Source organism: Hippoglossus stenolepis, chromosome 8 (assembly GCF_022539355.2).
Source record: "Hippoglossus stenolepis isolate QCI-W04-F060 chromosome 8, HSTE1.2, whole genome shotgun sequence".
NCBI classification, from domain to species: domain Eukaryota; kingdom Metazoa; phylum Chordata; class Actinopteri; order Pleuronectiformes; family Pleuronectidae; genus Hippoglossus; species Hippoglossus stenolepis.
Window position 1 is genome coordinate 15703821 of NC_061490.1, and position 13233 is coordinate 15717053.

The 13233-nt window shown below is 38.6% G+C and overlaps 2 protein-coding genes across 2 annotated transcripts; both read right to left on the minus strand.

The window, feature by feature from the left end:
• Nucleotides 1–535: 535 nt before the first annotated feature.
• LOC118113657 (H-2 class II histocompatibility antigen, A-U alpha chain) lies at nucleotides 536–13001 on the minus strand. The gene is made up of 4 exons (XM_047340873.1): nucleotides 12769–13001; nucleotides 12302–12565; nucleotides 1075–1356; nucleotides 536–977 (listed from the first exon to the last, which is right to left on the minus strand). Exons 1-4 carry the CDS (start codon nucleotides 12842–12844, stop codon nucleotides 856–858), a joined length of 744 nt encoding a protein of 247 aa, XP_047196829.1. The 5' UTR covers nucleotides 12845–13001; the 3' UTR covers nucleotides 536–855.
• LOC118113658 (H-2 class II histocompatibility antigen, E-S beta chain-like) lies at nucleotides 5350–11684 on the minus strand. Its single transcript, XM_035163582.2, has 5 exons — nucleotides 10434–11684; nucleotides 8995–9249; nucleotides 7730–8011; nucleotides 7462–7572; nucleotides 5350–5719 (listed from the first exon to the last, which is right to left on the minus strand). The coding sequence occupies exons 1-5, from the start codon at nucleotides 10489–10491 to the stop codon at nucleotides 5694–5696; spliced, it is 732 nt and encodes a 243-aa protein (XP_035019473.1). The 5' UTR covers nucleotides 10492–11684; the 3' UTR covers nucleotides 5350–5693.
• Nucleotides 13002–13233: the final 232 nt, after the last annotated feature.

Below are 13233 nucleotides of genomic sequence, written 5' to 3' on the forward strand. Positions count from 1 at the left end.
AAAGCTTTTGCACAATATAAAAAAAGTACATACAGTGGATATTACTTTATCATAACCCACAAGAATTCCACACAATGAACCTGGTGAAGGATCATTTGTGTTGGAAGTGAAAAATAGAAGTGTGAACTTTTTTGCATTGTATATAGGAACATTAGTGAGACACTGATCTGCAGTCTAGAGCAAATCATTTAATACCGTCACACAGCACCTATTGTGGGTTTTGACCATTTCCTTCACTCTCATTGATCCATGTCCACACCTACATGTCGTTCAGGTCCAGAGAACCGAGAACGTCTGTTAATTTACACTTCGCTCTTCCTCATTTGAACTGAATGCACGTTTCAGAACTGAATGTGGAATTGTGTGGAGGAACAAACTGTCTCAGAGCAAATGAATTAAATCTCACATTGTCACATACAGTGTCAAGTTTATTGGAATCCACAAATACATTTTCAAATATTGCAAATACACACTCACTCACTTTCAATGCAATTAATAATGTTAAACAATATAAATTCAAACGACGGGATTCAAATTCAGGTTTTTATGAAGTTTTGCATGTTGAGAAGTTCTACTTTTAATATAAAGGATTCAAATTCAGTTTCTGGTGACCTACAGTATATTTCTGCACTTGGACCTGTATAAACTGACTCAATATTTTGTAGCTAGTCTAGGACAAGTTAAATTAAACTATCTTATGAGTTCATCATATTTTTGCATGTAGAGTTTAAGATGTAAAGTAATCAAGTTATCAGATAAATGTATTGGTGTAAAACTCGTAATATTACCCTCTGAAATATACAGGAGTAGAGATATACAGTGAGAGAAAATACAGTATCTTTTAAGAATGAGAAATTAGTATCCATGGTGTCCTTTGACAAACAGAAATGTACCACCTGCTACCCCCAATAAGCCAAGAGTCAGGCCGACTCCACAGAAAACATCTGCTCCATGACTTTGATGACTAAAATCAGCTTCTGTAAAGGAAAGTGAGAAAATATTCATCATTTCAGACACAAGGATGTAATTTCGAGCAAATAATTGAATCACTTTTATACAAGATTGCACAGTCACCCCAGATTCTTGTTTTAGGCCTCTCGAGGGCCGAGTGCTCCACAGTACAACTGTAAATGTCCCCCTCGCCCGGTGTGAAGGTCAAGGTGGAGAACTGGTGGAAGGTCTGATCATTATTGGGGTAATATCGACTGAGTGACACCCCCTCCGACACCGGACGATCATTTTTAGTCCAGCTGACTTCGATGTAAGGTGGGAAAAAATTATTCACGAAGCAGATGAGGCTGTTTTCAACTCCTAACTGAACGTCCTCTGCAGGGTAGATGATACTCTCAGGGGGGTCTTTAGTGGGTTCAAAACAAATAAAATCAGCATTTTTCTGGATCACCTCATTACAAAGATTAATGTTAATTTACCTTTTTTCACACAGTATATCCCTTACCTTTCTCTTCTGATGCACTTTGCTCCTCTGCTTTGCAGTATGTAAGAGCTACTGAACACGCTTTATATCCTCTGTTGATAATTTTATGTACAAGTAAGTCACCAATTATTTCTCTTGGGTCCGGCACGATAAATGTGGGCACGGTGAATACAAACTCCTTTCTGTCAAAATCTATGTACACAATCTCTTCACCATCAAATTCTTTGTGCGCCTCAGTGCTACCATTTTCAAAGCAGCCCAAAACAGTGACAGCTTCATGGGCAACTGAAAAAGAAAGTGAGAATGAGGGAAAGTATTGCTATAAAGTTACACTTAGGAAAAGCTACAGTGTAGATTCTGTTTAAAGGGGCTTCTTCTTTAAAGGCATTTTTATTTGTAACAAAAGTTTAAAGTAAACCCTCAGCAATTAATGTTTCCACAACTCTACTATTAATCTTGTAAGAACAGAGTAGTAAATTCATTCTTACTTTGTGAACAGGTGCAGAAGTTGTTGAGTGTCAGGATTTACACCATGTTTTTCGCCTAAATGCCGCGTGTGCATCACAGCCCTCATTTTTTCTGGTAGATTGGTTTTAATTAGTTGATGCGATAAAAAAGTCATGATTGACTCATGATTGGTTGAGCGGATGTATTGGAAGGATGTGTACATCCCCTGATCTCTACTGCACAGACCCAAATGCGCAAGATGGCGGTGTTCGTATCCTGGATATTTTGACTTCATTTCTGAATAGTATAGGAGGAAGTGGAGACACGTCATCCATCTTTATCAGCAACAATTGATGAGTGCATATAGTATTGAGAAACTAAATACCCAATAGCTTACTTGAAAAGTTCCTATTTGGAACCAGAAGGAAACATGAAACTTATTTCTGACAAGTTAAAACAAAGAAATGTTCTGTCAATCAGTTAATTTAATAATTTAATTTTGTTTCAACTCAAAAATGAATGTTTATTCAAACTTGAATTAAAGACAAAGGCTTTAGGTGTGCACAAAAGCTGATTTATGTATTTAGTTGGTTGCTCCTGGTGGCCAAGAGGTTATAAACAATATGATCCCAGTTATGAAGCACTGACAGTAATTTTTCAACTGGCACCCTCCCATATCTGTAACATTAAAACCTATGAACCTCCACAGAACACATTATATGAGCACAACTACGGTCGGTCCCTGTTAGGAAATGAATTAGCGTAAGGAAAGAAGTCTGTGTGACATTGAAGACAACCCATGCAACCCTCAAGATAAGATATTCCACCTTCCCTATTTATTTTGTTAATGCGTATTAAACAAGGCTAATGCATCCAATCTGTCTTATCTTGTTGAGGCCACAGTACTGCAGCACTCTCTTCTTGCCTGTAAGACAGTCCTAAGGGCCTCAAACCCCAATGATATAGTAGAAAGTGGGTCAAATCATGTTGTATTTTGCAGGGAGGTACAGAGAAATCAGTGATTTGATTATGGTCTGGCTTTTTATTCTTTTAAACTACTGAGTTGTATTAATTTCACAGTCATACATGATGATGTTGTGCAATAATGCATTAAACGTGATACCATAAAATGGTGTGCCTTTCGGCATTCAATAAATCTGGTTATCAAAATAAAATATTAAATATTAAAGGGGACATAGCATGCCCATTTTACCACAAGTTGATATGGTTCCTTGGGGTCTTAATGAAATGTCTGTAACATACTTTGGTCAAAATACCACAAGGATCATTTAAAACAGCACCCTTTTTACCCTGTATAAAACAGCCCTCCACAGAGTGACCTGTTTTGAGTGCCTGTTCCTTTAAATGCTAATGAGCCAGCTCCCCCCTCCCCCCTCTCCCCCCATGATTTTAAACGATATAAATTACATATTTTATATGATATAAATTATCAAATATGCATCCCATACTTTGTATTCCCCTTCTGTTGTCCTGGAGTTTTAATTTTCCCAATCACATAATTAAATGTCCCCCTCTGCCCATCCACTACAAGCACACAAGCAGACAGACAGAGAGAAGAGAGAGGGGTGGGGGGGCTATGAAGACCATCATTTACCCCCGAACCCCGACATTCAACGGGTACAACAACAAGCGGAGAAAGCAGAATCGCGGGCTGACCTTATATATACAGTCTATGGGGCTGACCAGCGCGGAGAAATGCACGTCCCGTGTGACCAGCCAGGCGGCTGCGCGCTTGAGAAAGGCGCTGCGCTGCCTCGCAGCGGCGCTTCCGCGTCCGGTGTAACCCGGCGTAACAAGTGGGGGGGCTCTGTGTGTTTGTGCCAGTGTTACAGTAGTACTGAACACTGCGGAAGTCTTCCACACTGCTGGCTGTGTGGCGTTGACACAAATTCCAGCTCACGCATGGGAGAGCGAGTGGTCGCGCCCGAGCAACTGCTGCAGCCTCCCAGTCCCAACGATCCAGACAAATGCCACATGTGAGTGAATCGCGGGCTGACCAGCGTGGAGAAATGCTCATCCCGTGTGAACAGCCAGGCGGCTGCGTGCTTGGGAATGGCGCTGCGCTGCCTCGCAGCCTCGCTGCGTCCGGTGTAAACCCGGCGTAACGAGTGTGGGGGGACGGGGGGGGATGAGGTGGGCGGTGGGCCAAGGCCATGTAGGGAGTCTTCCAGTGCCTTGTTACGACACAAAACCCAGGAAGCTCAATCGAGTCACTCAAGCATGACGTTTCTGACTTAGAGGAACCATAACAAAACGCGCGAGTGTTTTTTTCCCAGAGTTTTTGGGTTGGTAGACATGCCAGATACCCACATTAACGTGTAGAAGCACTAACAAAGTGGAATTTGCATGCTATTTCCCCTTTAATATTCTATTATTAATATTAAATAATAACTTTAATTGATTAAAGTTACCTCGGGGCACCACCCTTCAAAGGAAAGGAAAAGATAGCCAATTTATTGATTAAGTCTCATAAAAGTACTAACTACAAATTTGGAACTCTGATTAACAATTAAATTAATAACTATAACCAAAATTACCATATAGATAGTTAGCTAAGTTGAAGGATATGGAGTTCTTGACAGTGTAGAGGTTGGCATAATTCACTTATGCAACATTAATGAAAAAACATTTGTGAAAGGAAAACATTTATTATGAATATAATAAAGTATAAAAACACAAATTACTAATGGTGTACTTACTAAACAAAGATAGGTATGTGAGTATGCATGTGTGTGTGTCTGTGTGAGTCAGCGTGCTTTCAAAATGGCGGCTGGCCAAAATGATAACACCCTCCCCCCCCTATTGGAATGTTTACGACATGTAGCGGGGGTCAGAGCTAATTAGGTGAAGATTTATGCCTGTGTCTGTGTTTGTGCCAAGTTAGAGAAATAGTGTAGAGTGAAATGCACAGAAAGACTGTGAAGGGCATAACAAACTAACATTACTTTAACAACTTATAACCAAAATATCACAACACAAATCAAACTTATAAACATCACACAGAATCGAATAAACAGTCTTGCTTAGCCTAGTATAATTATTAAGCCCAGTTGTGTTACCCATCCGTGGAAAGGGGAAAAAGAGTTGCTGTGCAGTTTGCAGTTTTGTGAAGTCGTCTTGCTGGTTTGTGGCTCCTGCCTTGGTGATTCTGTTGAGCTGTGTAGCTCAGTTGCTGGTTGAAGTTTTCCTGCAGGACATCGCATTGCTGCTAGGAGGTTGGTAGAGCTTGGGTCAACACATACAAACACACACTTTCTTTACTGGATTGAATCAGACTTCTGTTGACTTCTGGTGTCTGCTTTGTATTTTAAAACCTGCTGGACACGTTGACTGTTGAGGCAGATAAGTGGCAGCTGACTTGGAATGCAACTATCCCCAGTCTGGGTTTACAAGATGCCAGCCATTCATAGCAACCAGAATCACTTTCTCAAACCTAAATTATAACATTTGTGAATCACTAGCAAATTTAACTGAATGACAATAAATGGCCTTCCTCAGTTTGGCCATACCATTGTAAAAACAGATTATCCCTTGAATCATTGTGATTTGTACAGTGCAAAAGAAAAACGTAATATTTTCCACTTCACCCAAATCCCACAGAAACACAATCATAAAAGCTTATTTTCTAATAATTTGATATCAAAACACAAATACTCCCGAAGATTTACAACAAATCACTCATTGAGTAAAACTTTTTTACCCAAAGAACTGAGTGATTTATTCCACATGACCTTGTTTCCTCTGTGCCATTTTGGTTTGGATACAAATATTTCAGCTGACAGACGTAATCTTAACCCGTTGGCACCAACTCCCGACCTAGATTAAAAACAGAAAACAAAAAGAAAAACAGACTCAGATATTACTGACTTTAAATCACAATTATTTGGTAACTGGTAGACTTGTGCAAATAATCAGTGGCAAGTTTGACTTGAATATGATTTAAAAAGAATGAAAGTAATTTTTTTGACTGAGACACACTGATATGTATGATATGTTAGATACTCCCTAACAACTGTTGGGACATGGAATTTGTGAAACAAAGTTCGGCCTATATGTGCAGTCAAAAGCCTGAAGCCGCATGTCCCTTTGTTCTGGAGAAAACCAGACCCTCCAGAACTCAGTCTCCCAGGGGGCCTCAACGTCACACAGAGGTGTGAAAACCCCCCAGGGACACAAGTTTCAACTCCTATTTGTCACTCTGGGCCCCATGACCTGTGAGGTCACCGGGCCAATATAAGGCCTGTTCCCCCTCTCTTCTATCTCTTTTCTACAATCCCTCCGAGGGAAGAAGGCTGTCCAGCCTCTTCCCATTCACCTCTTCGAGAGGAGCACACCGGCCCTTCCACGAATCCTCTCAGAGGAGAAGGGTAGCAGTCCAGCTCACTCTTTCATCTCAAATCAACTTCATGGAGGAGAGTTGCAGCTTCCAGCTCATCTCACCAAGGAAACCTCCTCGCAATCCAAGCTCTACCAACCTCTAAGCCGCGACGCAATGTCCTGCAGGAGAACTTCAAACAGCAACTGAGCTGCACAGTCCAACAGAACCACGAAGGCAGGAGCCACAAACCAGCAAGACGACTTCACAGAACTGCGAACTGCACAGCAACTTCTTTTTTCCCCTTTCCACGGACGGGTAACACACCTGGGCTTAATAATTATACTAGGCTAAGCAAAGACTGTTTATTCGATTCTGTGTGATGTTTATAAGTTTGATTTGTGTTGCTGTGATATTGTGGTTACAAGTTATTTGAAAGTTAATGTTAGTTATGCTCTTCAGTCTTTCCTTGCATGCATCTAGTAACTTTCTCTAATTTGGCACACACACAGACACACGCATATCGCAGCACCTAATTATCTCTGACCCCCGCTACATGTCGTAAACATTCCAATAGGGGGGGAAGGGTGTTATCTTCGAAGTGGCCAGCCGCCATTTTGGAAGCACACAGACACACAGACACACACATGCATACTCACATACCTATCTTTGTTTAGTAAGTACACCGTTAGTAATTTGTGTTTTTATACTTTATTATATTCATAATAAATGTTTTTCTTTCACAAATGTTTTTTTATTAATGTTGCATAAGTGAATTTTGCCAACCTCTACACTGTCAAGAACTCTATATCCTTCAACTTAGCGAACTATCTATATGGTAATTTTGGTTATAGTTATTAATTTAATTGTTAATCAGAGTTCCAAATTTGTAGTTAGTACTTTTATGAGACTTAATCAATAAATTGGCTATCTTTTCCCTTCCTTTGAAGGGTGGTGCCCCGAGGTAACTTTAATCAATTAAAGTTATGATTTAATATTAATATTTTTAATATTAATATTCAATATTTTATTTTGATAACCAAATTTATTGAATGCCGAAAGGCACACCATTTTATGGTATCACGTTTAATGCATTATTGCAAAACACAACTATTAGTTCTTAAACCAACCCACAATCACACTGGTGACAGATTTCAACATTTATCTCTACACAGTTTTTGTCTTCGCTGCTGATATTGAATATTCTTTATTTATTTCTTGTTAATTTAGTGCTGTCTCTCACCAGTAGTGTTCCTCTTGTAGTAAATCCCCCCAGCAAGTAAAACAACAAGACCCAGCAGCAGCCCTGCAGTCCCAACAGCAAACTTTTTCCTCTCGGACTCAGACATGGGGTCTGAAAACACATTTATCACAAACACACATTTACACTCATTTACACATGTACAAGCCTTATACATTAAATGTATTTGTTTTTGTTTATTCATGAGCTTGAAGACGTTTTGCTCTGGTGACATTAAAGTTAGTCCAATCCTCCCCTGCCTCTCTCTTACCCCAGTCATAAAGTTGTGGATCCTTAAAGCTGACGTGCTCCACCATACAGGTAATTTTCTCTCTCAGTCTGGGCGTATACTCCAGATGGGAGTGGATGTGGTAGAGCCAGTTCCCGTTGGCCAGCTTGTCAGTGGACGTCACATCAGATGTTGCATTCTTTCCGTCCCTCAGCCATGTCACTCTGATTTGTTTGGGATAAAAGTTGTACACGTTGCAGACGAGGACTCTCTGATGTCTGCCGCTCTCTGCCTTAGCTGAACTCAGTCTGACATAGGGCTTGACTGGAGGAAACACCCACAGATCTTTAATCAATCGTCTTGTTATGCAGGGAAGAACATAGGGTAACACATTGGGATTCAGGGTTGACCTACAATTGCTGTGTTAGTTAGGACATAAAGTACATTGTTAAATAGTTACTGGTTAATGTCTTAGAGAAAATCCATAATTTTCAAGTTAAGTTATTAACTAATCCATAATCCATAATTTGTGCTAAATTGTGTTTGAAATACAATTCAACATTCAAATCATAATTTTTGATTTACATCAACATTTAACAGCTTTTGTAAAGTTTCAGATCAAATATATCGACTGTATTCCATATTGTCTCTTATTCTTCACACTAAATAGGTCACATAGGAGCAGGTTAACATCACGTTATCATTGTTTGGAGTTGTGACACTACTGCTGAGCAGGTAGTGGGTTTTTAGAGATAAAGCTAAAAACAGCTGCCAATGAAAACCTTAATAGTCAAATTGCACGTTGGAAAGGCCACCAAATGAGCTCAAAAAAACTCCTTAAGGCTGAAAAACTCCTGAGAAAAACTGCCATTTCAGCTGATGTGGAAATACCAAGAATATTTCTGCTTTTATAGTTTCCCCTTTTTATGTGTGCACAATGAAAGTCAAAGCGCTGCATTTATTGTAGCATTTGGTTAGGTTATCATAATTAGACACTTCCCTCTCTGTCTGAATACGATTTACTCTGAAGCACAGATATTTCTAACATGCAGTGAGGTCAAGGAACAAAATAAATACTTTATTTTACAAAAAAGTACACATTTTGTGCCTCTAAAAGTGTCACTGCCATTTGTAGAATTGATTCTTGAAACACAAAGTTGCTATTCTCTAATTTCTTCTTGCATGTAATTATTTGTCCTACTCTAGGTACTTGGTACGTATTTTATTGATACCACATACACAATACATAGGTTGTAATTTGCAGTATTTAATCTGAAGCATTACCAAAGTTTCAACTCTCAAATTACCTGGTGTTGAAAGGACTTCCATTTTTGGTAAGTGGCTTCTGCATTTCTCAATATCCTTTTCCTTTTTTTTCAAAAAAGATGGGTCGTTAAGGTAGTGTACAACTTCCTTCATGTATTCGACGTAGCTGGTATAGTTTCCCAAGGAGCTGTTGTACTGGACAATAAGCCTCTTATTAAAGTAGACTTGTTCCAGATACACAACTTCATGCTTGGATATAAGTTGGCAACGAATGAACCCATGCACGAAGAAAGCATCTGCAACATAAAGGCAGTAAGCATTAGATAAGGTGGAGAGTCACTTGAATCGAAAACCCAAAATTGCCAAATTAACCATAAATTAAAAAAATCAACAAATGAAAAAACATATACAGTTTGGTGAGGGTAAGCGTATGTATTTGTCAATGTTATTACACATTTATTTATTCCTCACTAACATAAAATTAAAGAAATACATAAATGAATAAATGTAGAAATAAATAAATGAATGTAAGATAACAAATAATTACACAAATGCAGAAATACATAAATCTTTTTTGGGGATTATTTTACTCAAACTAACTATTTATTTATTTATTTAGAATCTTGGCAATTTCGGTCCTTCACAGGTGTCGTTCCTGACACATTCTTGCAGACAGTGTTTTGTAATTCAAAACAAAACAATAACAGGTATTCAGGTACTGAATTTAAGAATGATTCCCAGTTATAGTTGAACTTTACTTTAGTGTTTTAATTTTATGTTACTTTATGTGTAAACTACAGTTGTAAAGTCGTTCAGACTTTGATGTGCTTTGAAGTTGGAATGTGAAAAAAACCTGGACGTTGCAAACAAAATGTGTTGAATATGAGTTTACAGCATTTACACATTGATACATTATTCCATTATGTACATGATAACGAAGAGCAAAAACAAGGATCAGGTGTAACAGGCATATAAAGAATTTAAAACATATGCACATTAATCGTAAAAACATCTGTATGGACTGAAAAGTCTGGAGTTGTGAGAGATGGACATGTTGTTGACAAGCGACAAAAGTGTAACATTGACTCGTTCACATTAAAAGCGACTATTAACGTCCAATTGTTCAGTGTTGTTGTTTGGTTTATAAGTGAGGTCATCAGCGACTCGTGGACCAAAATCTTCGCAGATTTTCGGAGTTGTTGTTCCGACTTGAGGTGGCGTCCACATGTGAAACCACATAAACTCACAAATAATACTGGAATGAGCCGGTACATGATTCGGTTCAGTCTATTATTAGTCCAGGTTGTTATTGTGTTAGATAATACTATTAGTACCTAAGTTCAAAAGCTTAATAACCTGCAGAAAACAGGAAGTTCAACTACCTGCTGGAGCCAATTCAGTATAATTACACTTTCACTTTCAGGTCATTTCACTGAACACCTTTTAGCAGCTAAACCTTGATAGACTCAATGTTACTCACCTGCTATTGGAAACAACAGGAATACACACAGAAGTGAAGAGAAGCTGCGAACATTCATGGTATCAAGTCATAAAAGACGAAGGGAGAAGTAAATTCCAGTCTCACAATAGAAACATGAGGAAGTGAAATTGCTGCACAGGGACAGCCCAGCGTGTAATTACTGTAAACAGGTGTGGTGCAAATGGAGCCACCTGTTTTTATGTATCTATGGTAATTTTGTACAAACATTTTGTACAACCACGACGCTATCATTAAAAAAATGTCTACACTTTTCCCAGATTGAGCACTGCTTGTTTATTGATTTATTTATTATGTGACCTCAGTATTGATAGATTAGTCAATTAATTCTAAAAGTGAGAATGGACATTTTTGAATGTATTGTCAGAATCTGTAAAAATATTTTTTTAAAGCTTTTGCACAATATAAAAAAAGTACATACAGTGGATATTACTGTATCAAAACCCACAAGAATTCCACACAATGAACCTGGTGAAGGATCATTTGTGTTGGAAGTGAAAAATAGAAGTGTGAACTTTTTTGCATTGTATATAGGAACATTAGTGAGACACTGATCTGCAGTCTAGAGCAAATCATTTAATACCGTCACACAGCACCTATTGTGGGTTTTGACCATTTCCTTCACTCTCATTGATCCATGTCCACACCTACATGTCGTTCAGGTCCAGAGAACCGAGAACGTCTGTTAATTTACACTTCGCTCTTCCTCATTTGAACTGAATGCGCGTTTCAGAACTGAATGTGGAATTGTGTGGAGGAACAAACTGTCTCAGAGCAAATGAATTAAATCTCACATTGTCACATACAGTGTCAAGTTTTTTGGAATCCACAAATACATTTTCAAATATGCAAATACACACTCACTCACTTTCAATGCAATTAATAATGTTAAACAATATAAATTCAAACGACGGGATTCAAATTCAGGTTTTTATGGAATTTTGCATGTTGAGAAGTTCTACTTTTAACATAAAGGATTCAAATTCAGTTTCTGGTGACCTACAGTATATTTCTGCATTTGGACCTGTATAAACTGACTCAATATTTTGTAGCTAGTCTAGGACAAGTTAAATTAAACTATCTTATGAGTTCATCATATGTTTGCATGTAGAGTTTAAGATGTAAAGTAATCAAGTTATCAGATAAATGTATTGGTGTAAAACTCGTAATATTACCCTCTGAAATATACAGGAGTAGAGATATACAGTGAGAGAAAATACAGTATCTTTTAAGAATGAGAAATTAGTATCCATGGTGTCCTTTGACAAACAGAAATGTACCACCTGCTACCCCCAATAAGCCAAGAGTCAGGCCGACTCCACAGAAAACATCTGCTCCATGACTTTGATGACTAAAATCAGCTTCTGTAAAGGAAAGTGAGAAAATATTCATCATTTCAGGGATGTAATTTCAAGGATGTAATTTCGAGCAAATAATTGAATCACTTTTATACAAGATTGCACAGTCACCCCAGATTCTTGTTTTAGGCCTCTCGAGGGCCAAGTGCTCCACAGTACAACTGTAAATGTCCCCCTCGCCCGGTGTGAAGATCAAGGTGGAGAACTGGTGGAAGGTCTGATCATTATTGGGGTAATATCGACTGAGTGACACCCCCTCCGACACCGGACGATCATTTTTAGTCCAGCTGACTTCGATGTAAGGTGGGAAAAAATTATTCACGAAGCAGATGAGGCTGTTTTCAACTCCTAACTGAACGTCCTCTGCAGGGTAGATGATACTCTCAGGGGGTCTTTAGTGGGTTCAAAACAAATAAAATCAGCATTTTTCTGGATCACCTCATTACAAAGATTAATGTTAATTTACCTTTTTTCACACAGTATATCCCTTACCTTTCTCTTCTGATGCACTTTGCTCCTCTGCTTTGCAGTATGTAAGAGCTACTCTACACGCTTTATATCCTTTTTTGATAATTTTATGTACAAGTAAGTCACCAATTATTTCTCTTGGGTCCGGCACGATAAATGTGGGCACGGTGAATACAAACTCCTTTCTGTCAAAATCTATGTACACAATCTCTTCACCATCAAATTCTTCGTGCAACTCAGTGCTACCATTTTCAAAGCAGCCCAAAACAGTGACAGCTTCATGGGCAACTGAAAAAGAAAGTGAGAATGAGGGAAAGTATTGCTATAAAGTTACACTTAGGAAAAGCTACAGTGTAGATTCTGTTTAAAGGGGCTTCTTCTTTAAAGGCATTTTTATTTGTAACAAAAGTTTAAAGTAAACCCTCAGCAATTAATGTTTCCACAACTCTACTATTAATCTTGTAAGAACAGAGTAGTAAATTAATTCTTACTTTGTGAACAGGTGCAGAAGTTGTTGAGTGTCAGGATTATAACAGCAGAGCAGAGAGCAGAGAGGGAGAACGCCATCGTTGAAGACTCTCAGCAAGAAACGACTTTCAATCTTTATTCATGTTTCCTGTAACCGCCTTCCAACACAATCATATGTAGCAGATCACGTGATAAACAAAGTTACGACAGAAAGTAATTGAGTGCTGGTGGCTGCACAGGGAGGCCACTGCCCAAAGGTAGGCTGGTCTACCAAGAGACTATCCCTTTTACAGACAGGTGTGTCTAACCAGCAGTCCCCTTGTTAAAGGGATAGTTCATCGAATAATGAAAATTGGAACCGAAACTGTGTCATTTACACCAGGTTTTTAGCCTAAATGTCCTCTGTGATCCACGCGTAAGTGTGGCTCTAGAGGAGGATAACAGAGGATATTTAGGCTAAAAACATGGTGAAAATGACACCACAGGAG